Source organism: Musa acuminata, chromosome BXJ3-8, assembly GCF_036884655.1.
Source record: "Musa acuminata AAA Group cultivar baxijiao chromosome BXJ3-8, Cavendish_Baxijiao_AAA, whole genome shotgun sequence".
Classification (NCBI taxonomy): Eukaryota; Viridiplantae; Streptophyta; class Magnoliopsida; order Zingiberales; family Musaceae; genus Musa; species Musa acuminata.
In genome coordinates, this window is record NC_088356.1 from 2,887,775 (window position 1) to 2,913,955 (window position 26,181).

The 26,181-nt window shown below is 42.6% G+C and overlaps 3 protein-coding genes and 1 long non-coding RNA gene across 5 annotated transcripts; 3 read left to right on the forward strand and 1 right to left on the reverse strand.

Annotated features, from left to right (window-relative positions):
• Positions 1-986: 986 nt before the first annotated feature.
• On the forward strand, positions 987-4,726 carry LOC135645875 (protein QUIRKY-like). The gene has a single exon (XM_065164748.1). It carries the CDS (start codon positions 1,333-1,335, stop codon positions 4,558-4,560), a length of 3,228 nt encoding a protein of 1,075 aa, XP_065020820.1. The 5' UTR covers positions 987-1,332; the 3' UTR covers positions 4,561-4,726.
• Positions 4,727-7,322: 2,596 nt separating this feature from the next.
• On the reverse strand, positions 7,323-11,733 carry LOC135645877 (uncharacterized). The gene is made up of 5 exons (XR_010498910.1): positions 11,332-11,733; positions 9,587-9,705; positions 9,366-9,491; positions 7,789-8,956; positions 7,323-7,679 (listed from the first exon to the last, which is right to left on the reverse strand). It is a non-coding gene; the product is annotated as an uncharacterized LOC135645877 (long non-coding RNA).
• A 2,199-nt stretch (positions 11,734-13,932) lies between these two features.
• Positions 13,933-17,888, forward strand: LOC135645879 (plant cysteine oxidase 2-like). Of its 2 annotated transcripts, none has more exons than XM_065164751.1 (5): positions 13,933-14,480; positions 15,805-15,923; positions 16,020-16,179; positions 16,294-16,500; positions 17,315-17,888. In XM_065164751.1, the coding sequence occupies exons 1-5, from the start codon at positions 14,258-14,260 to the stop codon at positions 17,437-17,439; spliced, it is 834 nt and encodes a 277-aa protein (XP_065020823.1). In that variant the 5' UTR covers positions 13,933-14,257; the 3' UTR covers positions 17,440-17,888. The 2 variants fall into 2 exon arrangements, with proteins under 2 accessions (XP_065020823.1, XP_065020824.1); XM_065164752.1 differs by having other exon boundaries at positions 16,399-16,500.
• Positions 17,889-20,407: 2,519 nt separating this feature from the next.
• On the forward strand, positions 20,408-25,460 carry LOC135645878 (histone deacetylase 1-like). Its single transcript, XM_065164750.1, has 4 exons — positions 20,408-20,981; positions 21,850-22,290; positions 22,759-22,989; positions 25,303-25,460. The coding sequence occupies exons 1-4, from the start codon at positions 20,445-20,447 to the stop codon at positions 25,363-25,365; spliced, it is 1,272 nt and encodes a 423-aa protein (XP_065020822.1). The 5' UTR covers positions 20,408-20,444; the 3' UTR covers positions 25,366-25,460.
• Positions 25,461-26,181: the final 721 nt, after the last annotated feature.

A 26,181-nucleotide genomic window follows, 5' to 3' on the forward strand; every position in this document is an offset into this window, starting at 1 on the left:
GTGGCGGATCGGAGGCTATTCATTGGAGGATCGGAGTACCGGCTACACGCGTTCTCGAACGGGATCCGACAGTCCCTCGGCGCTCGCGGGGGTATGATCTTGCGACGTACCGCCAAAAGCGGCGGTTACGTGGAAGAGTTCGACGCTAATTGCGTCAGGGGCGGCTGTGGTGTGGCGTGAGTCCGCAAGCGAAGAAATCGTTCGACATGACTCGGGCGACCGACGACACATTTCACGTGGATAAGGAAAAGTTTGATCCGCTTCTAACTGGAGCACAGTGGCGAAACCAACGGGGACACCGTGATTCCACAGCGGGAGTTTCTCTATCTCCCATAAAATAGATGGTTTCTATTGATGATTCAGACAATGATTCATGGGGATAGGGATGCAAGACACATGCTTCCAATAATGATAAGAACTAAGATAAATGTAGCAGCATTTCCCAGTGTGTCTATTGGAAAAGGATAGGGACGCCCGGATCGGCAATGAAGAGAAGAAACAGAGGTCAAAAAGGCGAAGACGAATTCATTCTTATCTTTTTGGATATTAATGCCGATCCTTTCATGTGGAAAGAGATCTACAAAAATGGAGGAGTGGATTTGGATAGGACCTGTCAAGTGTAATTGGGACCCCCTCACATGTCTAATCCAGTTGGCAACGTATAGGCTCAAAGCCTCTGTCCTCTCTCCTGGCCCACCTGATCCACTTGCTTGTTCCGTGAAAAGGTGGGCGAGGAAAAGGATGAAGGGAGAGCGATAGGCTGATGTCATGTAGTGAGTGACATGTGTTGAGGATGGCCCGATGTTGCTCGACGATTGGGCTGTGCGATGGATCTAATTGCTGGCAACCAATCTGAGCTTGGCCCAAAAATGTTGGTCGACTTATCGATGGGCTGAGATCCAAAAGGCGTGAAGCAAATGACGGAAGGGATGGATGTTGATATAAATAGGACCACCGTTTGAAGCACAAGAAGCTGCTGCGGCAAATCATCCATCGTGGCCTTTATTCCTTTGTTCCTCTCAGCTTGCGGAACACAAGTGGCTGGAAACATGATCATAAAAGTGCGGGAGAACAGATTCCGTCTTCCACCGCCACCACACCACCAGCGACAGTTTTCATCGAGATTACCTACCGCCAATGTATAGAGCTCATGAGAAGTCGATGAACGCTGCGTCGACATGGTCAGCTGCCTGCCTTACTGGTTGAGGATTAGATTGACTTCTCTATGTCCCGAATCCACTTTGGAAAAGGGCGGGAAGCAACCCAACGGCTAACGCTGAAGGAGAACGACAAGCAAGAAAGGAATCAAGAGCAGGATGGGGAGGAGCGTCGATGTCAAGCAACCCAACCATCCATGGTAGAAGAATCCAGCAGCAAAAGCAAAAGGAGAGAGCATCCTCGCCTCTCCTTTCGCCTTTCCTCCTCCCTCATCAGAGAACAAGAAGCAAGAGATCCTCTGCCTCACATGAGAAAATGACGAGCCTACCGCTTCCGGTCATCCGCAAGCTCGCCGTCGAGGTCATCGACGCCCGTGACCTCCTCCCCAAGGACGGCCACGGCACCTCCAGCCCCTACGTCGTCGTAGAATTCGACGGCCAGCGGAAGCAAACCCACACCGTGCCGCGCGACCTCAACCCGCAGTGGAATGAGCGCCTGGAGTTCGTCGTCGCCGACGACGTTTCCTTGCAGGACGAGGAGCTCAACGTGGAGGTCTACAACGACAAGCGGATGGGAAGCCCGAGTGGCGCCCGCAAGAACCACTTCCTCGGCCGCGTCCGGATCTACGGCTCCCAGTTTGCCCGCCGCGGGGAGGAGGGGTTGATCTACTTCCCGCTGGAGAAGCGGAACCTCCTCAGCTGGATCCGGGGCGAGATCGGCCTAAAGATGTATTATTACGATGAGCCGATCTCTGAGGAAGGGAAGCCCGAAGGAACTGATCCCGACCAGCTCCCCGCCCAGCAGCACAAACCGGAGGAGCCCAAGGATCCCCCGCCCGATCTCCCTGAGCCCACGGAGACCGCCGCGGAGACGCAGTCCCCGCCGCTGGTCTCCGTGGTGGTGGTGGCGGAATCGCCGCCCCCGACGGGGCACGGTCAGGACGACATGGCGGTGCCTCCGTCGCCGGAGACCACACCGGTGGAGGCTTATCCGCCGGAGATGCGCAAGTCGCAGACGTCGGCGTTCACGGAGAGGGTCCGGGCGTCCAGCAGGAGACCCATGGGCGGGGACTATCGACCGAGGGTCGTGTCAGGGCGGTTCGTCTCCCACAGCGAGGCCGGCGGCGGGAACCACGACCGGTTTCCGCCACCGGTCTACGACCTGGTGGAGCCGATGCAGTACCTTTTCGTGCGCATCGTGAAGGCCCGGGGCCTCCGCCCATGCCACAGCCCGCACGTGAAGATCCGGACGGGGCCGATCGCTGGCCAGTCCTTGCCAGCGCGGGACAGCGGTGCCGGCTGCCCGGAGTGGAACCAGGTGTTCGCGCTGAGCCAGTGCAAGCCGGAGTCGACGCTGGAGATCTCGGTGTGGGAGGATGGGCCCAACGAGGCGTTCCTGGGCGGCGTGTGCTTCAACCTGACGGACGTGCCGGTCAGAGACCAGCCGGACGGCCCGCTCGCCCCGCAGTGGTACAAGCTCGAGGGCGCTAGCGATGACGCGCCGGTCACGGGCGACATCATGGTGGCGGTTTGGATCGGGACCCAAGCGGACGAGTCGTTCGCCGAGTCATGGAACTCGGACGCGCCGTACGTGAGCTACGCCTACACCCGGTCCAAGGTCTACCAGTCGCCCAAGATGTGGTACCTCCGGGCCTACGTCATCGAGGCGCAGGACCTGCGTCTTGCGTCCGCCGCGCCGCTGCCGCCCGGCGTGCCGCACAACGTGCGCGTCAAGATCCATCTGGGTTTCCAGTCCGCGATGACTCGGCGGCCTATCGCCGTGAGCAGCAGCTCGTCGTCCTTATCGTGGATGGAGGACCTCATGTTCGTGGCGTCCGAGCCCCTCAGTAACCACGAGATGATCGTGGAGGTCGAGGACCGGTCGACCAAGGAGCCGGAGCCGCTGGGGTACGCGGTGGTGCCGGTGGTCTCGGTGGAGCAGCGACTGGACGAACGGCAGGCGGTGGCGTCACGGTGGTTCAACCTGGAGTCGACGGCCACGAGGGAGTGCGGAGCGGCGCCCGGCGGCGGCTACCGCGGCCGGATCCACCTCCGACTTTGCTTGGAGGGTGGCTACCACGTGCTGGACGAGGCGGCGCACGTGTGCAGCGACTTCCGGCCGACGGCGAAGCAGCTATGGAAGCCGGCGGTAGGGGTGATGGAGCTCGGTATCCTGGGGGCTCGCGGCCTGATTCCCATGAAGACCAGGGGCGCCGGCGGGGGCGGCGCCAAGGGCTCCACCGACGCCTACTGCGTCGCCAAGTACGGTAAGAAATGGGTACGGACGCGTACCATCACCGACAGCTTCGACCCGCGCTGGAACGAGCAGTACACTTGGCAGGTGTACGACCCTTGCACGGTCCTCACCATTGGCGTGTTCGACAACTGGCGCATGTTCGACGCAGCGGGCAACCGGCAAGACTACCGGATCGGCAAGGTCCGGATCCGGGTATCCACCCTGGAGAGCAACCGGGTGTACACCGCCTCGTACCCGCTGTTGCGGCTTCTGCCGTCCGGGGTCAAAAAGATGGGGGAGGTGCAGCTGGCCGTCCGCTTCGCGTGCGCCGGTCTGCTCCCGGACACCTGCGCAATGTACGCGCAGCCGATGCTCCCCCGGATGCACCACCTACGACCCCTCGGCGTGTTGCAGCAGGATGTGCTGCGGGTGTCGGCGATCATATTGGTGAGCGAGTGGCTAGAGCGGTCGGAGCCGCCGCTGGGGCAGGAGGTGGTGCGGTACATGCTCGACGTGAACTGGCACTCGTGGAGCAACCGACGGAGCAAGGCCAATTGGTTCCGGATCATGGGCGTCATCGACTGGGCCTTCGGGCTGGCGCGGTGGATCGACGACATCCGGCGGTGGCGGAACCCAACCACCACGGTGCTGGTGCACGTGCTGTACCTGGTGCTGGTGTGGTACCCGGAGCTGGTGGTGCCCACGGCATCGCTCTACGTGTTCCTCATCGGGGCGTGGTACTCCCGCTTCCGGCCGCGGGCGCCCGCGGGGATGGACGTGCGGCTGTCGCAGGCGGACATGGTGGATGCGGAAGACCTGGACGAGGAGTTCGACCCAGTGCCGAGCACGAAGCCGGCGGAGGTGGTGAGGGCGCGATACGACCGGCTGAGGATACTGGCGGCGCGGGTGCAGAGGCTGCTGGGGGACTTGGCGGCGCAGGGGGAGCGGGTGCAGGCGCTGGTAAGCTGGAGGGACCCCCGGGCGACGAAGCTCTTCATCGGGGCGTGCCTAGCGGTGGCGCTGGTGTTCTACGTGGTGCCACCCAAGATGATCGCGGTAGCGCTCGGCTTCTACTTCCTGCGCCACCCCATGTTCCGGGACCCCATGCCGCCGGCCAGCCTGAACTTTTTCCGCCGCCTCCCCAGCTTGTCCGATCGGATGCTGTAGTCGTCGCCTCGGGCATCACACCCGAGACTTTGTGGTGCATTCCAAGAAGCAGGGTGGCAGTTGGAAGGAAGACGAACTACCAAAATGAAGATGTAATCACCATTTAGTTGGGGCGGATTAATTTTAAAGAATAAGACACGTATGCAAAATTTCACATTGTTTAGTAGATCAGTGGCTATAACGACTAAAATGAAAGGATTGTGTCACCTCAGCAGCAAACAAAGAGGAAGAATGGGATCGGCCAAAAGGAGCCAGCGAGTGGCTAACAGAATTGGAGGACAGGAATATGAGAGAGCCTTGCAACCTTTAGCTGCTCAAAGAGAGGTAAAATGTCGAAACAAAATGCTCCTCAAGCACCAAGGGATTGAAGATGGACGAAAGGTGTAGTAGAGATGCAGCAGCAGCTCTGAGGGCATGAAGCAGGGGGAGTGCTTCTGCCACTGATGGGCTGGAAGCAGTACAGCGTCCGCCTCCCATCCAAAGAGTAGGTTCTCTGAAGGAAGCCCGTACCTGCAGGTAGATCAGAAGCCACAGACGAGCCATCACATTCGATAACATAGTCAAAACTTACCAGGCCGACATCCAGTCCCTCACCATCATCAGGGGTCTCAACAGGGCTTTCAGGACACTGGGAGGATTCAAAATTGATCACTGCCAGCGACCATCACCCGAGTGCCAAGAGAGGAAGAATTGAAAACAATATTGGAGGTGTTGCTGCAAAAGCTACCAGTATGATAGTGCAAATTACACTCAAAAAATATGACATGATAGGAGTCACACTACAGATGACAGACAAAGCATGAGTCCATTTGTCAACGAAGAACATTGGAAATGAAGCTCGAAGTGGAGAGCCTATTCCAAGACACTTTCTAAAGGAAATTTTCGATCTTGGGTTAACCTTAAGAAGTCAAATCGCCATCTATCCCTGACAAGCTTAATCCATGGTGCAGAATCTCCAAATGTGTCTATAAGAGCTGCTCACAGTGGTGCTGCCTGAGAGACACAGTCTGTACCCGGAATCATCATTAGGATGTTGAGACAAGTGAATAGCTTGAATGCAGGTCGTCACCAAACAGAGAGAATCATTCCAGTGATAGTTTGAAATGAGATGGCCAAATAAGGAGTAAAGGAACCTCAATGGCTTGGGGGGGTGGCCAATCTTAATAAGAAGTGGTGAAGGGTCTGAGACCACCCTAGGGAGGTGAAGAACCGAAATGTCATCATAGATAGATTCCCAACATGAATTAAACAAAACTCTGTCTAGTCTTGCAACTACACCAGAAATACCAAATTGATTGTTGCACCAGGTGTATTTCGATCTAGAAAAGCCAGCATAAAAAAGGTTGTCGTAGAAAACAAACTGTTTGAAATCCAAGACCGATGAAGAAAGCACAAAAGGACGACCACCCTTTTTCTCATCAGCAGAAAGAATGGAATTCAAATCCCCCCATAGAGAAGCCACGGCACAGAGGACAGATCCAAAGTAGAAAACATTCTTCATAAAGCAGTGTGAACTGAAAATATTGGACTGTCATAGATTGCAGAAAGTAGCCATGGATGTGTACCTTCTTCCTCAGTAACAAAGTTAACCGCTTGTCTGTCTTTATAAACTAGAGATGCTCCGAGTTTGAAGGGTTTCCAGGCCACCAGTAGGCCCCCGGATCTTCCTTCAGCAGTCACAGAAACTCCATTCCATGATCGACCTAGCCTCCTCAAAAGAGCTTGAGATTGTAGATCCTGCATATGTGCTTCAAGTAGAACAAACAGATCTAAGTTATGGACTCTATCAAAACTGAAAAAGGGTTTCTTTACACTGTTTCTTAATAGCTCCCCTACAGTTCCACGAAATAAAATTTAAAAGGCATGATTATGGAGAAGAAGAGGGGTTATTTCCATTTTCTCCTGCTGGAGCAGACGGTGATTCAGAGGACAACTTAGATAATTTCTTTTTCTTATGTTTGTGTTTGATTGTGAAGAGGGGAGGAAGGAGACTTCCCTGATTTGGTTGCCGCCTTGCTTCGAGGGAGCCCTGACTGAGTGGAACGTTCCATTCAGGGTCGGATTCGTCCGATGAAATGTCGCTAGTAGCCTTAGCACCTTCCTCCACGACACAGCTGAATGCTTCAGACATTTACCCCACCAGGTCCTCGAAGGAGGGAGGAGAGGGGGGAACTTCGGAGACTGCAACTTCAATTAGTTGCCGGAGAGGGGAAAGCAGGGCAAGGCTTTGAAGTGCTAGTTGCCGGAGCGACCTCGGTTGGTTGATGAGGAGAAGGCTCTGCTGAGACGGCAGATCCACCGATGGGGAAGTAGGAGGGATTCCGGTGGTCTGGGGAGAATGGGTTCCCGGAGAAGGCGTGGAGACACTTGGGGATGTGGGGGAGACGAGGGGGAACGGTCTAGGGGTTCCGCTTCGGGCTCCATCCTCTCACCAAAATTAATTATTCACTGCACAGTATTCCTAAAGAAATAGACAGTCATTTCCAAACCTTTGGCAGTGATTTCAAGGGCCAAGGGGTACATCTTCCATCTTCCATCTCTTCGAACTCAAAGAAAGAATGTCTCGCTGCATCAGTCAATCATCATCAGATAGTTTTTTTTTTTTGAAGGAACGAATTGATGTTAAAAACATTGGAAGTCACCTGTCTTTCGAAAGATGGTAATGAAATAATTTAATTGCATAGAAATTTTAGAATAGAAATAAGTCAACCGAATAGAAACATCAAGATATGATAGACAATAACTTGTCGATCATATTACCATGAGCAAATGTCGTTTCAAAACGTAATATGATGGTAAAAAACATGAGCAAGGATAGGAGTATAACAAGTTCAAATATAAGACATGATTGACAATAACTAGAAGGAAAAAAAAAGAAGAATTGATGAGGGTAATAATAATGATGGGACACGAACTAACGTCACATGCTCCCGGGTGATGTCTCCTAGGTCAGGCAGACCGAGGAGTTACGGGGGTCGCTTGCCTCGGTCTGACCTGACAACGCCTGGCCGAAGCAGACCAAAACGTCGACCGAGGCACGTCGCCATCCTACAGGAGCCCTGTCCTTCACGCAACTCCAATGCCGGTGTCAGACGTTATCCAAGGTACGACTCTACTCCCTGCAAGTGGGCACATCAGGAAACGATAACCTTCCCTATAAAAACCCTCGCGTTCGGAACGAAGAGAAGGGAGATCAAATAAGAAAAACCCATGAGACTATCAACTGACTTGATCGTCGGAGGGGTCGGGCCGAGCTCTCCCGACCCGACCTGTGTGCAGGGACGAAGACGAAGTGCTTCCCACCGAATGCCCAAGCGAGGGGTCCCCTCCCGAAGAAAACAATGACCCCGTCGCGATCGAACCACCGCGGTCGGCTATCTCAGCAGTCTCAAGGGTCGTTCAGGAAGATCTCCAATCATTCAGACCCGAACCCAACCGTATTGGCCCCAAGGCCACGGCGTAAAGATGTTGATACCAACAAGAATAAAGTCAAATATCAGGACATATAAAGCCACTTGGCCTATAGATACAAAAGCTACTTATCATTAACAACTCCTAATTTGTCACACAGTAATAATAAGCCAACTAGAAAATGAGTGATATTCTCTGATGTATATTGTAAGACAAACAAAAAGACAATATAGGCTCCACAGACAAAAATAAATAAGGTTCCGACATAGTCACCTTTTCAAAGGTGTGACAGGTAGATGCTTATTTGATTTACTTTTGACTCTCATAAATAGAATCAAATCAGTCAATAAGCTTGGAGTCCTCTGAAGCCATTCAATTAAAGAACAAGGGCATCCAGAGTTGAAATCAGATATGGGTAGAACACTGAATCGCAACCTGACTGTAACCCTCTTGTACATAGCTCATATTGAAGCAATGCAAAAAGGACAAAAATTACATGAGAATCCTAAAAAAGGTAGAAATATAAATAAATGCAATTGACCTCAGGTCAGCTTCGCTTGACCCAATCAAATCATGTTGGCCAGCTCAGTGCATGAGGCTCTTACCAATGTGTGTCTGGTGATTATGATGAGTTGATAAACAATAGTAAATAGATATCAAAGAATTCATCTACTATATAGTATTGTCATTATGACAAGTGGTTCAGAGAGACAAACACAGCACAATGTTTACTCATAAAAATACATACTAGCCTTGTATGTCTTATCGAATGTATGTAGAGATATAAGATTTATTTAATTATCCAAATAGAAAGAGTGCAACATGAAAAGACAGTCTAGAAGTAGCATCTATGTTTAAAAAGTACAGTTTGAAAAAGTGTTCCTTAAGATCAGCATATCTGAGATATCTGAACCAGTTTACTTACAGCTAATATGTCAGACGGCTTGGTTTCTGATCCACCATCTCCATCTTCCCATTCTGGAAACTGATATGTGATTGTTTTCAGTATGAATTCAAAGTATTGAGGTTCAAGTTGTTTCAGTAAAAAAATTGTTCTATGATTGACACTTCTTCTCCCAAGGACACAGGACAACAAATTGCTTAAATCAACAGTTAACTGTGGATGAACTAATGTTGCAAGTTTCGAGGTGTATTCATAATCTAACCATAGGAGCTAAGTAGCAAGAAGCTCAATGGACAACTGGAACTATCTATTCACAATATAAAGAGAAAGGCATGATCAGCACATCTATGAAAGACTGGAAAACAAAATGTATGCAATCTGGTGTATTTTGGATACCATATTGATCAAAATGATATTTTACATGAATGCCTAGGTACACAATTCGATCATAAAAGGCAAATAAGGGAAATCTGGAGAAGCAGTTATTGACCTTCCATATCCTCAAAGGCCTCCACGATAATACTGGCACTCATACTGAACCTTGATGGCCCTTTCATGCCTGTTAAACTATACATCCTTGACTGTCAGGGTAATTTCCTGCTGATGAAATGCTTTCCTGTTACCACATCCAAAAAAGTACGAGTCTTCAATCTAATGTTAAGACTTTGAAGAGAATAAGACTGAAACAAGAAATTTAGGTTTTCAACTAACTTTATAGCTTTTTCTACTTGCTTCCTTGCAGGTTTATCTTCTGTGATGGATATGTCCGCTTATGAAGTAGCAAGGCCAAATATACAGGTATTCCGGAGCATTCTTAAAATTGTTCATCACTGTTAAGACCATACAAAAAGAAATTGAATTTGATGTAGAATGTGGTCCATATATTGTACCCCTTTTGCTAAATGTACATAATTTTGTGGTACTGAAACTGGTAGATACCACTTCAAAAATCTAAACTAAAAGATGAAATAACGTTCTATCATGCAGTGCAAATCACAGGATGGTAAAAAATTTAGCAAGTCAGAAATTAGTCTCCCATTCTCCCTCATATTGTCCAGAGTGAACCCATAAGTGGATTCATAGAACTTCAATGTTTTTTGGAAGAAATGAAGCATACAATTGATATGGCTAAGACTCACCGCATCCTTTCAACACAGGCACATTAGTCATACAGATCAGACAACATCTAAATTGGTATTAACCCGGGATTGTAGTCATTTAATAAAGTAAAAATATAATATTTAGCTCTTCATGAAAAAAAATTATAAGATGTATAGAGTGCAATCATGCTCAAGTACTTCAAATTGACTACCAACTTTAGTTTTAAAAATAGAGAAACTTGTAAAACTACACCAATTCACTGCCCCACAATCTTTTGTCTATCCATGTAATGCCCATATTTGTTTAAGTAAATGACATTTCAAATGCAATATAAACCTTGGAAGACTGATTGAGGAAGTGAAAAAATATATGATTATGTTTATAGAATTGAGAGTAAATATAAACTTTCATTGAGATAATAAAATATTGTCGCTTTTGACATTACTTCATATATCTTAGGTAAGAAGGTTATGAAACTTTTGAGCCATAAAAAGAATTCATATATTACTACTTCTAGGCAATAGTCGAATACATTCAGAAAACCATGAACTTGAATTAGACTATCAAGAAACAGATGATTGATATTAGTTCATGTGAATAAGTGTAATTAACTTTTCCCTCGAGGATAACTTCACGATCAGTTTTGGTAATGGCTACAGAACAGAACTTAGATCAAAGGTTATAAGTTGTAACAGTTCCAAACCCATACAACAACAGTTTACCTTTTGGGGTACCATGGACTTGTTTATTGAGCCAAAAACTTCTCAATCTAGAACTTTGTTTTCCTAAAAAATAAGAAGCCATCTGTGCTTCTCCTCTGGCTTTACAATAGGTTTATAATCATCATGGTCCTCAAAAACCATCTCAACATGGGCCACACTGGGTGATTTAGTTCCTAAACTAGACACCTCAGTGCTCATAAAACAATTAAACCCTCCCAAATTTCACCCTTATACCAAAACCCATTTGAATGGGAAACCAATGAGCCAACCGAACAGAATATAGCTTACTTGTGTAAAAGGAGTTTCAGGCAACAATACTTTTCCAATCCTTAAACCACAAAATAAGATTTCCTCTGAATCCTCTTCCCCAAAAAGCTCAATGAATAAGCAGTCATTCTGAATAACATGTAGTACATTATGATACCTCGAACTCTGAATTCATCAAGAAAGGCATATAATAAGTAAAAAAATCAAATAGATACATGCAAAGAAAACCTACAGATTTGATCGAGATGAGAGATTGACATCTTCATAACCACAACAAGAACGTGTTCAGTGGAAATACGCAAGCAAGAAATCAAGTTAGCCACAAGAAAGATAGAAAAGATCCTGACGGGGGCTTCCGATGCTTACATCCCTCCTCGAGATTTTTCCCTCGGAATTTGGTACTCGTAGATGCTGGAATGCATCTCCAAGCCACCCTCTCTTTGGAGCGGTTCACAAGGAAGCAATCGGCAGTCACCGACAGCTTGGAAAGCGGGCAAAAAGGGGTTTTCATGATCCCACCTCGAAAACCCATTCATGCATGATTCCTTCCCATTCTCCCGAAACAGAAGACATCATCGAGCGGAGAGGAGACAAACGGGAATGGCTGCCGTAAGCAGAGTGGGTTTCATCGCAAGATTCTGCGACGAGGCGAGAATGGACAAACCCTAGTACGAGGTATCGAACTCCGTCGACTGTAGCCATCATTGCAGCCAGCAAACGAGGCACAAAATACTTGCGCTTGTCATTAAAGAACGAACTAAGAGATAATTTTTCTTGCATTTTTTGAGGAAAATAAGACCTTAATAAACATTTATAATAAAATATAAATTTAAAACGGTGAACACAACATCTCGTGATTCGCCATTCCTTAACAAACAAATACGAACTATTCATGCAATAATTGTCGGACACGCCAATAGCTTAACACCAAATAAACAAGATGACACGTCGACACCATATACGTGACAAGCGTCCGACACATGATTGACAACGCAGCGCACACCGACAGCCCAAAGTCACGTAGACAACATGTGATCATCACCGCTGCATCTCGATTGAGTTAGATCGATCAATACGTGTCTCCGATTCGGTGCTTCATGATATCACAGTTTTAATTAAATATGCCGCTCTCTATAACCGCGATCTCGAGATTAACGGTCTTCATATGCCCACTGGATGTGTGTTGGTAAACCTTTACATCATGATTGAAGTGTCAGTATCGTTCAATCCAATCCCGAATGGTTGAAGTGACAGAAGTGAGTGTCGAATCGGGTTGAGTTGTGGACCTTGTCGCTAGCTCCTGCACTTAGATTGAGGTCGAAAGGGAGATTTTCTTGCTCGACTCCTCCGAAGCTTAACTTATAGTTAGTAGAATATGAGTGAGTCTAATGTCCTGACGTTGATCAGGAGGTTAGCTTATATACTTGCAAAGAATGATCAATCGTACATGGTATTTTAATGGTTATCAACTCCTCAAGCTGATGATTTGTACCTTACGAACAAGCGTCGACCAACTTGTATATACCCGCGTCATGTAGTGTCGTTCCAAACTTTTCAAAATGACTCCACGGTATTTTACGTTGAATAATGCAAGGGCGGATTCGAGGTATAACATAGTGTCAACCAGGAGATCTTTTATTGGTGTTGTTATGGTCGTTATATGTACCATATCAGTGGATAGTACGATAGTACTGAAACGGGTTCCATAAGTGCATTTCCCACAGATCGAAAATTTTAATTTTTATACTTTTTCAAATCATCCATTTCATCCTAAACTACTTTAAGGATCGAATAAACATTTTAATTTTATAGGATTAGTACATCTAAAGTCAATTGTATAAAAAGTTAAGGAAGTTTCAAATATACTTAAATGTATTTTTATCCTCGTAGTGTTTCATTAAAATAATACCAAAGTATTTATAGAGCAATGTATTGTTAATTCAAACGAATTATTTCATATTTGAGTACATTTTACTCCAAGCAACGAACAACTTGGTTTCTATTAAAGAACTCGAAATGCTTATCACAATCATCCTCACGTTAATTTTTTTTAAATTATTATTTTATATTCATTTAATTTTTTTCTCCAATTGAAGATGTAATCCTGGATGTATTCTTTAATCATATTCATAAATAAATTAAATCGTATATGAATTTTGATATACCTAAATTGATTAATTCAATTAATGTGACATGATTCATTAATTTATATATATATATATATATATATATATATATATATATATATATATGTATGTATACATATGTATACATATGTATATGATAAGGGTAATAATTGCGATAGGACTCGCGTGACATCAGCTACCCCAGATGGCGCCTCCCACTTCTGTTGACCTGATGAGGCACCCGGTCAAAGCGGACCGTAACGCCCACCAAGGTGCATTAACACTCTGCTCAGGCTCGATCCCCCACGCCACGCCAATGGCAATGTCAGACGTTACCAGAAGTACGATATGCTCCCTACGGGCGGGCACATCGTGTAACGGTAATTCTCACTATAAAAACCCTCGCGCGCCGAGAAGAATAAGAGAAAAAAACTTGGCTAAAATGAGAGCGAGCCCCCCACGACTACGGACTAACTTGATCGTCGGAGGGGTCGGACCGAGCTCCCCGACCCGACCTTTGTACATGTGCGAAGCCGAAGGTCCCCACTGAACGTGCAAGCGAAGAGTTCTTGCCCGAAGAGAATAGCGACCCCATCCCAATCGGAACATCGGGATCGGCCACCTCAGCAGTCGGAAGGAGCGTCCCAACGAGATCCCCGTCATCCGGACCCGAACTAAGCCGCGTTGGTCCCGAGACCACGGCTTGAGATTGTTTACACAAACAGTATATATATATATATATATATATATATATATATATTTTTTTTTTTTTTGGTGGAGCGCATCGCATACATATAGAGCCGCGGCACGCGGAACAGTGGCAGTTTGGAGCAGCCCACGGGAAATCACTTGCCATGGCACCTGGTTTTCCTCTCCCACACCATAAAAAATTGGTAACTCCGCCCCTCTCGAGATCGGTCCGTGTCAACTTCACCCCCTTGGCAGCCATCCCAATCCCTATCCCGATTTCTCTCTTGAGAAAGCAAAGTTCATGAACTTGTTCTTGAGCGCAGCAGCCGTCCTGATTTTTTTCTTCCTGCTCGAGGGCCGATCTTTCTTGTGTTTGTTCGAGTTCTAGCGATCCGGCATCCGACGTTCGGGGTTCGGTGGATTGGCCCTTCCCCGTTTAGGCCTTTCGTTGTTGCTTTTGTATCTGTTCGCTTGGGATGGGGGTCGACGGCGGCTTGGCCGACCCGACGGGAAGGGCAGAATTGGCGACGGAGAAGAACACGTACTCTTCCAAAAAGAAGAAGAGGCGGCAGAAGAAGCCGACGTCGACGCCGAGTGTCGTGCAGAGGCTTTTTGAGACTTGCAAGGAGGTGTTTGCTCATGGCGGGCGTGGGTTCATCCCGTCGGCGGATGATGTGGAGCGCCTCCGATCCGTTCTTGGTACTACTCTTCTATTTTCACTTTGCTTTCTGCTTTATCTCACACGGGTTGCTTTGTAGAAATTGATGTTTTGAGTGAATGTGATTATCTGGATTGCATTAAGCCATTAGTAGTTTGTTCTTTATTGACTTGAGATTCACAAACACTTCTTCATGCCGAGCTTATGTATTGAAGATGACATTTCGTAGCTTAAAATCTGCAATTTTGGTTGTATTAGGAAGAGTAGATGTTGGATATGCCTACTGTTCCTTGCAAGATCTGGTTCACGTATTGCCCTACTTAAGGCCACCACGGTTTATTAGAACTTGAGAAGTAACAGAAGGTTCTTTTCACCTATAGACTACAAAATTTGAAATTCTTGAATGTTTTGAAAGATTATAGATTCATGAACCAGGAGTTACTCTTATCATTATCCAATGTTCTTATCTACAAGTGTATATCTCCGTTCTGGCATGGGAAACATTAACTAGGAGTGTTTTTATGTCTTGAAGATTTGACTGAGTGACCACAAATCTCAGAATTGTTAAGAAAGTGTTCAATTTATGTGAACAAGCTGGTCTTTGACGTATGAAATAAATCCAAGTTCATGATGGAAGCACCAATAGACCATGTGATATTCTCATCATGAGCTCGTTTAGATCTAACTAGTGAGCGAAACCCAAATGTATGGTGCATGCTCAAATAAAGAATGGGTATTACACAAATATTTTTAATAAGCACTCAGAAAGAGGAACAAATAGGATTTAAACTCTTGGCTTGCCCTGATACCATCTCAAATATTTGATTAGGTGACCATAAACCCTAAAAGTTAAACCTAAAGCGGTTAGTAAATGACCTAATATTTGTTTTAACATTATGTATCTATATATTTACTTTCAGTAAGTACAAAAGGTTTTTTTTTTCCAATGATTAGGAAATGGCTTTTTGGTCCTTTTTTTTTCATCGCTTTCATCTGTCATTCAGGCTTTTATTGCACTGCTTGAATCAAAGATCAAGCTTTTTGTGGGGATATGTCAGTGCATTCACTATATGGCAGTCATGAAATCACTTTCTTGTTGTTTATGGTGGTCATGAAATCACTTTCTTGTTGCTCTTGGTCTCCTAATCATTGGGAATCTCCGCTTTTGACATGTGGGAAAATAGGGAAATTTGAATAGTAATCAGTTGAATGTATTGCAAAATTGCTTTGTAGCATTTTGTGGTTGGATGAGATCATATATGAAGATATTCAATTCTGCATGGAATTCTTTAGTTACTGTTCCCTGATCACCTTGGGGGCTGTGCCATGTATCTGATATAGTTGTGACCTTGTCCTCTTATGCAGATACTCTAAAGCTCACTGATGTTGGTGTAAGCCCAAATCTTCCATTTTTCCACCATGTTGTGACGGATGGGCCTCCTCCTGTGACATATTTGCACCTTTATGCATGCTCCAATTTCTCGGTATCCTACATTCTTTACACTGCTGCTTAATGCATGTAGTTGAATCACTACTTGGCAAGTAATAGTTCTCCCTTATTGCTTCCTGGAATCTTGCAGATTGGTATCTTCTGCCTTCCACAAGCAGCTGTCATTCCACTTCACAATCACCCAGGCATGACCGTTGTTAGCAAACTTCTTTTTGGCTCCATGCACATTAAGTCGTACGATTGGGTTAATGACCCTGAAGGCTCAAACGAGAAAATCAAATCCTCAAATGGTGTGTGCGCAGTTGGACTCTTTCCGTTTGTATGAAATCTCAAGGAAGCATGTTCCTTTCAGACTTGTTTTTCATGCCATTAATTAGTCATTGTTGTCAAAAAAAACACTGCAGGTGCATGTTTGGCAAAGGTGAACACTGACGCCATCTTTAAGGCACCCTGTGAGACGTCTGTTTTATACCCTACTACTGGAGGTAACATGCATTGTTTTACTGCAGTAACCTCCTGTGCAGTTCTGGATGTCCTTGGACCACCATACAATGACGACGAAGGAAGGGCTTGCTCTTATTACAAGGAGTATGCGTTCTCAAGCTTTCCGGGTATGTTCCTGACTCCAAATTGCACTTTGACCTTTCAGTTGATGTCTCTATTCAAATTCTTACATTGTTGCATCCATTTTATTCAATTTCATGGACAATTACATTAGTTTCAAAAGCCTGTAAGAATACAGTAGTGTTGGTAAATGAGGTCATTTGTCTTTATATTTATTTAAAATTGATAGTTCTGATTATTTACATGAATGTTCCTAATATTTTACTTTTTATCCAGAAACTTCTTTGCATGTTATGTTAAGATATTCGGTATAATGTCACATATGGTTTTTATTGAGATGCTTTAATGATCAGGTCATAGGTCTCCAGTTGACTAGATACCCTAGTGGCTAATGATATGAAGGTAACTGATTTCCTAAGTTATATGGTGGCCTTGTCCAAATTGTGGTCAAGTACAATGAGAGGTGTCAGAACTTTAAATTTTTTAGTTGGATGGCTGTCACTATCAATGATGACAAAAAAGATCATTTAGTTTGCCTGTAATCTTCATTGAATTGTCCTTGCTCTCATTTTGGCTGCTTTAGTAACTGTACCTCTAGATCTTCTGAGCCTGCTAAATTGTTTGTTGGCTAATGGACACGAGGTGTCAAGATGTTTTTGGTGTTCAATATTTTTTCAATCATGTTGGGCATCAAAAACACATCCCCTGTAATTTTTTTTATGAAACAAATTACCTTGCAAGTGGAAAATGTGACAAAAATCTTCACTTAACCGTCTTGGATTATTGATGTATGTGCTGTGCTGAGGCAAATGTTCATTTGTAAGGCAAGCGTTTTTATGGCAGCTTGTATCATTATTTCAGGCAAAGCAATTGGGGTGTCCGGTGAAAGCAAGGAGTATGCATGGCTGGAGGAGAGGGAGAGCAAGCCCGATGATCTCGTTGTACGTGGTGCGGAGTACAGGGGCCCGAAAATTGTAGGCCGCTGATGGCAAACTTTGCAATGATGCTGCAACTTCTGCAGCAAAGCACAAAAAGAAAGCTAAGCAGCCTGCCACCCAACTGTAGATACACAAGTAAAGAAAAGGAAACTAAGCTTTAGATGACAAAAGAAATAATCATGACACTGTTTGTCCACCCTTTAAAACTCTTCTGTTTCTTCGATAGATCTTTCAGCTTAAACACACCCAAAATGTGTTTCAGAGATTTGTTTCCAGATAATTTGGCACCGTAGAACATTGCTTTTTTTTCTTTTTCCTTATTCCAGGCATTCGATTTGCTGTACTTTAGTTGTCATGGGTTATCATCGTTCTTCTGCTTGTGAAGCACGAGATCGGGTATAAAGCTTGCTGTTTTCATGTATTGATGAACTACGCAGAGGCTCATAAGACATGATGATTACTCTTCCGTTTCTGTAATCTCCAAGTCATTTTTATTCGCTTGCTGTGTTTTTGCTTGGTTGAGATTGAGGTGGTTGATTGTTCACTGGCATTAGTGATGCTTGCATTGGTTAGAAGGTTAAGATCCTTTGGTTTTGGTCTCTTAAATACTTCTTAAATGTCCATTGTTGCATGCGTGTTCTTTGGTGCCCATCTTTGTTGCATGAGTTGACACAGAAGAAGACGTGTTCTCCTGCAGAAGGAACAAACAAAGAAATCTTAATGATTGAAGCACTACGCCTACGTTCTTTTCTCCAGCAAAAAATTAGTCTCGCTTCAAACATGCGAAAAGAGCAGTGCGTTGCTATGATGATATCTCATCACATTTTTTCTTCTATGGCAAATGATTTTTTCTCACTTGAGAAAAATCAAATTATTATAATAATATATTTTTTATTTTAATTATTAACTTTTTATAGAGTGATTAAGGAAATAATTGAGATTATTTTTTAATCATGTAAAACAGTTAAAATTTTTTTATCAATTGATTAAATTATTAATTAATTTATTTCCTATTTAGTGATTTAATTTTAGAAAATAAATAGTTCAAATTTAAATTATAAGTAATAAGTATTGTAATTTTATTTTTATATGTGAAAGTAAGTTAAAAGTTAAAATTTAAAAATTAAATTATTACTTTGGAGAGATTATCTTCTCTTATATAAAGGGGTTCCTCAATTTTTATTTATATTTTAAAATCTTTGATATAAAATTATTATGATTTGTATATTACATAATAATATTTTTAATTTTAAAATTATATTATTAATAAATAATAATTATTAAATTATGATGTTTGAATGATTAATTAATTTAATAGTAGTTTATACTTATTTTATTAGATATGTTTATGTTTCAAAGAATTATGTATGAATTTTTATGATTTAATTAGTTTTAAATTTAGAATTATGAATCTAAATTAGTTAATTCATGAAAAAAAATAAATTTGAGGTTAATTATTATTTATATAATATTTTTAATTACTTTGAAAATATTAAAATCTAATTGAATAAGAGGAGTTAGGTTTGATATGAGTTAAGTTGTTTGGCTATATCAGCATAGGTCATGGTTTATGCACATGTGGTTAGATATAACTCAATTTATATGGTGGTCTAACTCATATGGTCAGATAAAACTCAATCGATATAGCTCATGTGATCAAATGTAGTTAAGTATTTTTATTTTTATTTTAATTTAATTTCACACATAAGTATTTACTCGATAAGTATTTAATATATTTACATAATAAATAATATAAGTATGGAAAGAGTGTCATATGAAAAAAATTAAATAAAATGTTCATGAATCTTCTATGTCCTAGTGAAAAAGTAAGATATGAAAAAAATAAAGCAGAAAAAGAATTCCTTACGAAAAAAAGAAACCCAAAACAGCTCATAAATCTTTAGGTTTTGATGGGGATGTAAGATGTGAGAAAATAAGAGACTTTTTAAGTATTTCTGAGTTTATTATATATAGAGAGGGTGAATTTTTTTATAAAAAATTATATGATAAAATGTATAGAGAGATTTATACTTGAATCGAGTTAAAAATATTTATAATTGATTTCACATAGTGAAAATTTTTATTTTTTATGATGGATGTAAGTAGGTATTACCAAATTACTGAATCAATTAATCTTATATTAACTTTTTAGTTGATTTTTTTATTTATTGATCTTTAAATCTTTTTTTTTTTACTTTCGAGATATTTTCTCGATATTTCAAGTTAATATAAACTTTGGAATGATTTTCTAATCTATATGATAAAAATGAAACTTATCATAATATTGAAAGTTTTAGATTTGCAATACTATGTACTTATAATATGATCATCCTTTTTAGAAGGTGGATTACTTATCATATATACTTATAATATGAATTTGTTACAAATATATTTCTACTACTTGTATCAAACATCATAACATTGATCCCATTTTAGTGTAGGCAAGATTTAGCCTAATGAGAATTCCATGAGATGGCATACACATTAATTTATTTGAAGTATAAATCACTGATCTAAAATATTTAAGCAAACGATAGCGGTTTAGTCTTTGGATGTGCACGTCATCTTTCCAAAACTAAACTTCCTTCCTGTTTTTCGGCTGGGAGCAAATCCCACATGGTGATCGTAACCTAAATCGTTCCCCAGGTGGTGCAACGGGGCTCGCGGCGGCGACACGTGTCCCGGTCGTTTCAGTTGATGAAACGCGTTGCTATGCGATGAAATCGGTTTTGGTGAGTCAATTCGGCAAAGAGTCTTTGGGTTTGGGTCTTACCGAGTTGAATTCGGAGTCAAATTCGAGTGGGTTTATGCGATGAAATCGGTTTTGGTGAGTCAATTCGGCAAAAAGTCTTTGGGTTTGGGTCTTACTGAGTTGAATTCGGAGTCAAATTCGAGTGGGTTTAGGTTATATGGTAACTACAATAATATAATAATATTATATGAGAACAATGAAAGGGCTCCTCCGTTCATGAATAAATAGACGTCTGTGGGTGTCTCTCTGTGTCTCTCTCGACTATTGGCGTCGTCGAGCAACGAAGCAGGTGGGCGACAGCATGGAGGGCGCAGGCGGCGGAAACTCGTTGCCGTCGACGTCGGGAGCGGACGCGGTGAAACGGAGGGTTAGCTACTTCTACGACCCGGATGTGGGGAACTACTACTACGGTCTGGGACACCCGATGAAGCCCCACCGGATCCGGATGACCCACGCTCTCCTCGAGAAGTACGGCCTCCTCGACCGCATGAAGGTCATCCATCCCCAGCTCGCCCGCGATCGCGACCTCTGCGCCTTCCACACCGACGAATACGTCGCCTTCCTCCAATCCGCCAATCCCGAGACCCTGACCAACCCCTGCGTCGCCCGCCGCTTCAACATCACCGACGACTGCCCCGTCTTCTACCGGCTCTTCGAGTTCTGCCAGACCTACACCGGCGCCTCCGTCGACGCCGCCAAGGAGCTCAACCGCAGCAACGCCGACATAGTCATCAACTGGTCCGGCGGCCTCCACCACGCCAAGCGCTCCGAGGCCTCCGGCTTCTGCTACGTCAACGATATCGTCCTCGCCATCCTCAAGCTTCTCGAGAATCACGACGTGAGCCCCCTTCTCGTCCCCTCATTGCTCTCCTCCTCCTTCCATCGTTCCTTATGTGTATCGGGTTTGCTCCTGACCTAAGTTCGATCGCACCTTTCTCAAACATTGTCATCAAACTATGATCGGAAGAAGGGGTGGAGCGGAGGACACGCTCCTCTTTGAAATCTATCTACTAAGAACAATAGCTCCAAGGGAATTACTGTTCTTGGCTTTTATTTATGCATGCTGTTATTTATTTATTTTAGTTACTTTCACAATCTCTTGTCATTTAAAGATCATTTCTTTCTTTGATTACAGAATAGATTGATGGTGATTTTTCTTCCTTATATACCAATTAGAAATCCAACAAATTTTTGGGAGCGATCCCTCTGTTTTGTTCTCTGCATCTAGATGCAACATTGGCATTCCCGAGTTCGATCCCTTATTGGTTTTAGGCGATTCCTTCAAGATTAGGGTTTTCATGATTTGAGGAGATGTATCTATTTATTTCATTACTCTTAATTATTCTTTAGGGTTTTTTTTTTTTTGCCCAGAGTTGACTTGCAACATTTTGACCAAATCATATACTCGTGAACTGAGAAATTCTGGTGCCCTTTTAAGGCCCATCCATAATTGGTTTCGCAAAAGGAAAATAGTAGTCTGAGGCACCGCATTACTTGCCGATATAGAATTTGTTTGAACATAATCAGTTTCTTGGATTGATATGATTCAGTACTGATGGCTTGAGTGTTGACTTGGACAGACACCTACATTTTCTCATGCTTCAAAAGTTTACTCTTAACATGTCCTATTATAGTGTGCCTTGTATTTATCTTCCTCTGTTTTCCACTCCCTTTTGTTGATATGTTCATTTCTTATCTGCTTGCAGCGTGTTCTCTACGTGGACATTGATATCCACCATGGAGATGGTGTCGAGGAGGCTTTCTTCACAACTGATAGAGTAATGACAGTCTCATTCCACAAGTTTGGAGAATATTTTCCTGGGACAGGACATTTACTCGACAATGGCTATGGGAAAGGGAAATATTATGCTGTAAATGTCCCTTTAAATGATGGAATCGATGATGAGAGCTACCATTATCTATTCAAACCTATCATAGCAAAAGTTATGGAAGTTTTCAACCCTGATGCTGTGGTGCTTCAATGTGGTGCCGACTCCTTATCTGGAGACAGATTGGGTTGTTTCAATCTTTCTGTCAAAGGCCATGCAGAGTGCGTAAGATACCTTCGATCTTTTAATGTGCCACTGATGCTGCTTGGTGGAGGTGGCTATACATTACGTAATGTTGCTCGCTGTTGGTGCTACGAGGTATGAAATGCTTTTTTTTATCAAACCAATTGTTTGTGCAAGTTCGTCAATTACACCATTTTCTAGTAGTATGGTATTTTTTATGTCCCATGGGTCCATGTAGTGGATTGTTTCATTGTTAGAATCTAAAGCGATTAACTTATGTTTTATTTCTCTAATCATGACATATTAACTTATCAGTGTTCTTGTTTCAGTTAACTCTAGTATTAGATTCACATTTTACTTAACATTTGACAAAGATTTTGTTTCTTTTTTTTTAAATATTACTACCGTTCATGATTTTTTGATACATAACTTTCACATCTTGCAAGTTAACTAAGAATATCTGGTCACCTGACATGCATAACCATTTTGCCACTGTAAATATGAATATTACAAACTTTCTACAAGGATATGCTGTCTTCATACTTTGTTTAGTTTTTCTTACTCAATTCTAACTGCTTTTGGTTTTTCAAACTTTTGGTGCAGACTGGAGTGGCCCTTCATGTTGAAGTGAATGACAAGATGCCTGATCATGAATATCTCGGGTACTATGGCCCAGACTATAACATCCATGTCGCAACAAGTAATATGGAAAATAAGAATTCACGCAAGTCATTGGACGATATAAAAGCCAAGATACTAGATAATCTTTCAAAGCTCCAACATGCTCCGAGTGTGCAATTCCAGGAATGGCCAACTGATACAGAGCTTGATGAGGTACTTGCACTCTTTTGTCTTCCTTTGCTGTCAACTTGTAATCTGATTTGGCTTGAAAATACTAAAATTTTTATTTCTATCATGCTGTCGGATGCTGAATTTTTTGATAATGTGGTTGCTTTTTTCTTAGGCCTTATGTATAGCAATATCTCATTTCTCTTAGTTTTGGACATATGATAAATGTAACAAAATAAAATGTTTACCAAAATATAGTGAAACCCTTTTTTCGGTTTGCTGATCTGTCATACATAGTAGTATCGTGCCAGAACTTGCTTAGTCCAATAGTCAGATCTGTGGTTATGATAATATGTCAATAACAGAGCCTTGGTTTTCTATTTTTCTTGGCAACTTTGTACTCTACTGGCTTCCTTTGATGATCCAGCATACACAAATCAAATCACCAAAGTGTTAAGAAATGATGTTTCATCGAACTTGCAAATTCAATTATTGGATTTGGTCTTTAGACAAACAAGAGCTAGGTCCTGACAGAATGTTCACCAAGTCTGATTTATATAGATATGCATATCATTATGCATGCTGATTCTTGTTCAATAGGCATTTTCACTATGTTGGAAATTTGGAATTAGTTAAGTTATAATGGGAAGGTTTTTTTATTAATTGTTGCTATCATACAGCTTGTATCATAGAGACGTAGATAAATTTATGTTAAAAGAGTTTTAACAAATTAGGATCAATAGTCTTTGAAAAAAGGAGCTATTTCACCTTTTTATTCTTTGTAATGGAACTATTTTTATTGTTTGATGAGATATGGCTGAACTATACTTCTGGAGTCTCTAAACAACAAGACATATATGTTATTTTTTCTCAAATGTATTCTTGGACCCTATATTCTTCTTTGTTGGTCTTTCTATAGTTTTAATTGTCATTTTATGGCTGAAATTCTTTTACAGTAAACTGAAACCTTTGAAGTTTGAAACATGAAACTTGCTTGGTCTGGACAAGTAATTCAACTTGAGGTTTTGAACTATGAACAGTGTCAGAGGGAGCATAATAGGTGATAATTCAGACTTCTAAATAAGCCAATTAAGCACACAAGACTTTGTGTATTTAATGATTTTGGCAATGAGACTATAAAGCTAACCAAGTTTTGGTGTAACGTGCGGACGGTAGTAGGGTTGTGATGCAATATTCATTATGAGTTAATTTTCGATGAGATTTACAGAAATTTACAGAGGTTTTCACATGGTATTCGATGTAAAGATCTGATAAGTCATCCATGCTAGTTGGCATGGAACAGCTACTCCATGTGTTAGTCATGCTGCTCTTGCTGGTCTGCACACCCCATATTTGTGGATACCATCATCAAATATGTTGTAACTGCTCTAAGTGACTACACAGCCGTGGCATAGCATGCATGCTGCAATATGGTGCTGTGTCATTATTCTGGGAAGTAAAGCCTTGTTTGGTTAGACCCACGGATCGCTGAGCAATCATTACTAGAGTAGCACTAGAGTGAGAATGGCTAAATACAAAACCATGTCGACCATGTTGTATTGCTCAATAATGGTGACAAAGTTCAAATGAATATGGATGTTGAATAGGCGCCCATGTCCGAGAATCATGGAATAAGCCATTGTCATTAGGAGATTCACACCACAGTGTGATTTTGTATAAGATCGGACACAAGTGCCACTGCAGTTACCTATTTCACTAATATTTGGGTGATGCAGTGTTGAACAATTGATCCGATCTCATACACATCATCTGGTAGACATGAAGATATCAGCTAGTAGCGAAAGGGTAGCCATATGTCGAAGTGACCCAAAGATTAACACAACACCCAGCATCAATAAAGTACCTGTTAAGGGTGCAATCAGGATCTTATAGCAGGTGCACCATGTTGGCAAATTCAGTATAACATTTCGGAATCTAGGAGTTGGTTCGTGATGGAAATTATATGGTTTGATGTTACATGATCCATCTTCTGATGGGTGAGATTTTTATATCAGTAACTTGCCTGAAACTTGTTGGTTGCATGCATATGGCAGTTCAAATGACAACATATAGGACATGTTCATCAATGCATAAGATGTACCAAGAAACATTGTTTGCATATTTGTTCATAAATAAATTACAAAAGCTAGCCCGAATAAGATGATACAAACAACAGAGCAGGTGGAGCAACAAAAAGCTACGCCAACATCTATATTAAGCTAAAGCTTATCTCGGTGCTTCCATTTGATGTACTAATCTTGTGTATTTGTACAACTTTATATACAGTTGTTTCATTTTTATACCATTTAAAATATCAGTTTCGGTGTCTAAGAAACTCTATGTTGTCCTCATATCCAGGAAGATGAGAATCAGGAGGAGACAAATGAAGATCTTAATTCTGACACAGACAAATTGCTTTGAACATCATGGTGCACATGTTTCTGATGATAGTCCATGCAGAGATATACTCATTTTCAGTCATAGGAGACCTCCAAATGACATCCACAATCCAAGTGTTGTAGCCTAAATTGTGAATATGCTCTGTGCAGTAACTTAGATTGAATTAGACTATCTTCTTCAAGCGGATTAGGTGATGCCAATCTTCTTTTAGCTCTTCAAGTGACTTTGACAGTGTTCAGCTAACGGATGTTCATTTGTTACATTCCTGTGTACAGATTGACTTTCTCAGTGAACCATCTGTTTAGCTGACCTGTTTTCTCTTGTTTGGAGTCTCTTAAAAGTCAAAACCTCCTGTGATAGGTTTGCTGATTTGGAATCAATTGATATCCTATTTCGTGTATGTCTTTTGTTAGTGTCGAAAATAATTGAATCTTTAGGACGTCAAATCTGTGTGTGTTTACTCTTCATGGTCTCGCACGTTGTTGGCACGTGGCCTTTTTCTGGGATGTTGCAATGGCATGCCGAGAAATCGCAGCTACGTGTAAGTATGGATTTCCTGCCCATACCGAGGCAGGGAACACCATCCTCTCTCAAGGTAATCGTCGAGTCACACATACACGTGGCAGTCTGCTTTTCGACGTGGGAATATTAATGTCATCTAATGAATACCGTTATAGTTTAATGTCGTTGACACGACAAATCGCTTTATGACACCACCACGTGTTTCCCGTCTCGACCGAAGCAGCTACTGCTCCGCTTTGTTGGGAATATTAATTTCTTAAAAAAAATCTCTTTGGGAATATTAATCCGTCTCGACAAATCGCTTTGGGAATATTA

Bases quoted from the DNA above. Each gene is read 5' to 3' on its own strand.
- LOC135645879 (XM_065164751.1), top strand. From the start codon at position 14,258: ATGGGGGTCGACGGCGGCTTGGCCGACCCGACGGGAAGGGCAGAATTG. The intron at 16,180-16,293 runs GTGTGTGCGCAG...AAAACACTGCAG, and splicing joins GAAAATCAAATCCTCAAATG to GTGCATGTTTGGCAAAGGTG. The intron at 16,501-17,314 runs GTATGTTCCTGA...TCATTATTTCAG, and splicing joins TGCGTTCTCAAGCTTTCCGG to GCAAAGCAATTGGGGTGTCC.
- LOC135645875 (XM_065164748.1), top strand. From the start codon at position 1,333: ATGTCAAGCAACCCAACCATCCATGGTAGAAGAATCCAGCAGCAAAAG.
- LOC135645878 (XM_065164750.1), top strand. From the start codon at position 20,445: ATGGAGGGCGCAGGCGGCGGAAACTCGTTGCCGTCGACGTCGGGAGCG. The intron at 20,982-21,849 runs GTGAGCCCCCTT...ATCTGCTTGCAG, and splicing joins AGCTTCTCGAGAATCACGAC to CGTGTTCTCTACGTGGACAT. The intron at 22,990-25,302 runs GTACTTGCACTC...CCTCATATCCAG, and splicing joins CTGATACAGAGCTTGATGAG to GAAGATGAGAATCAGGAGGA.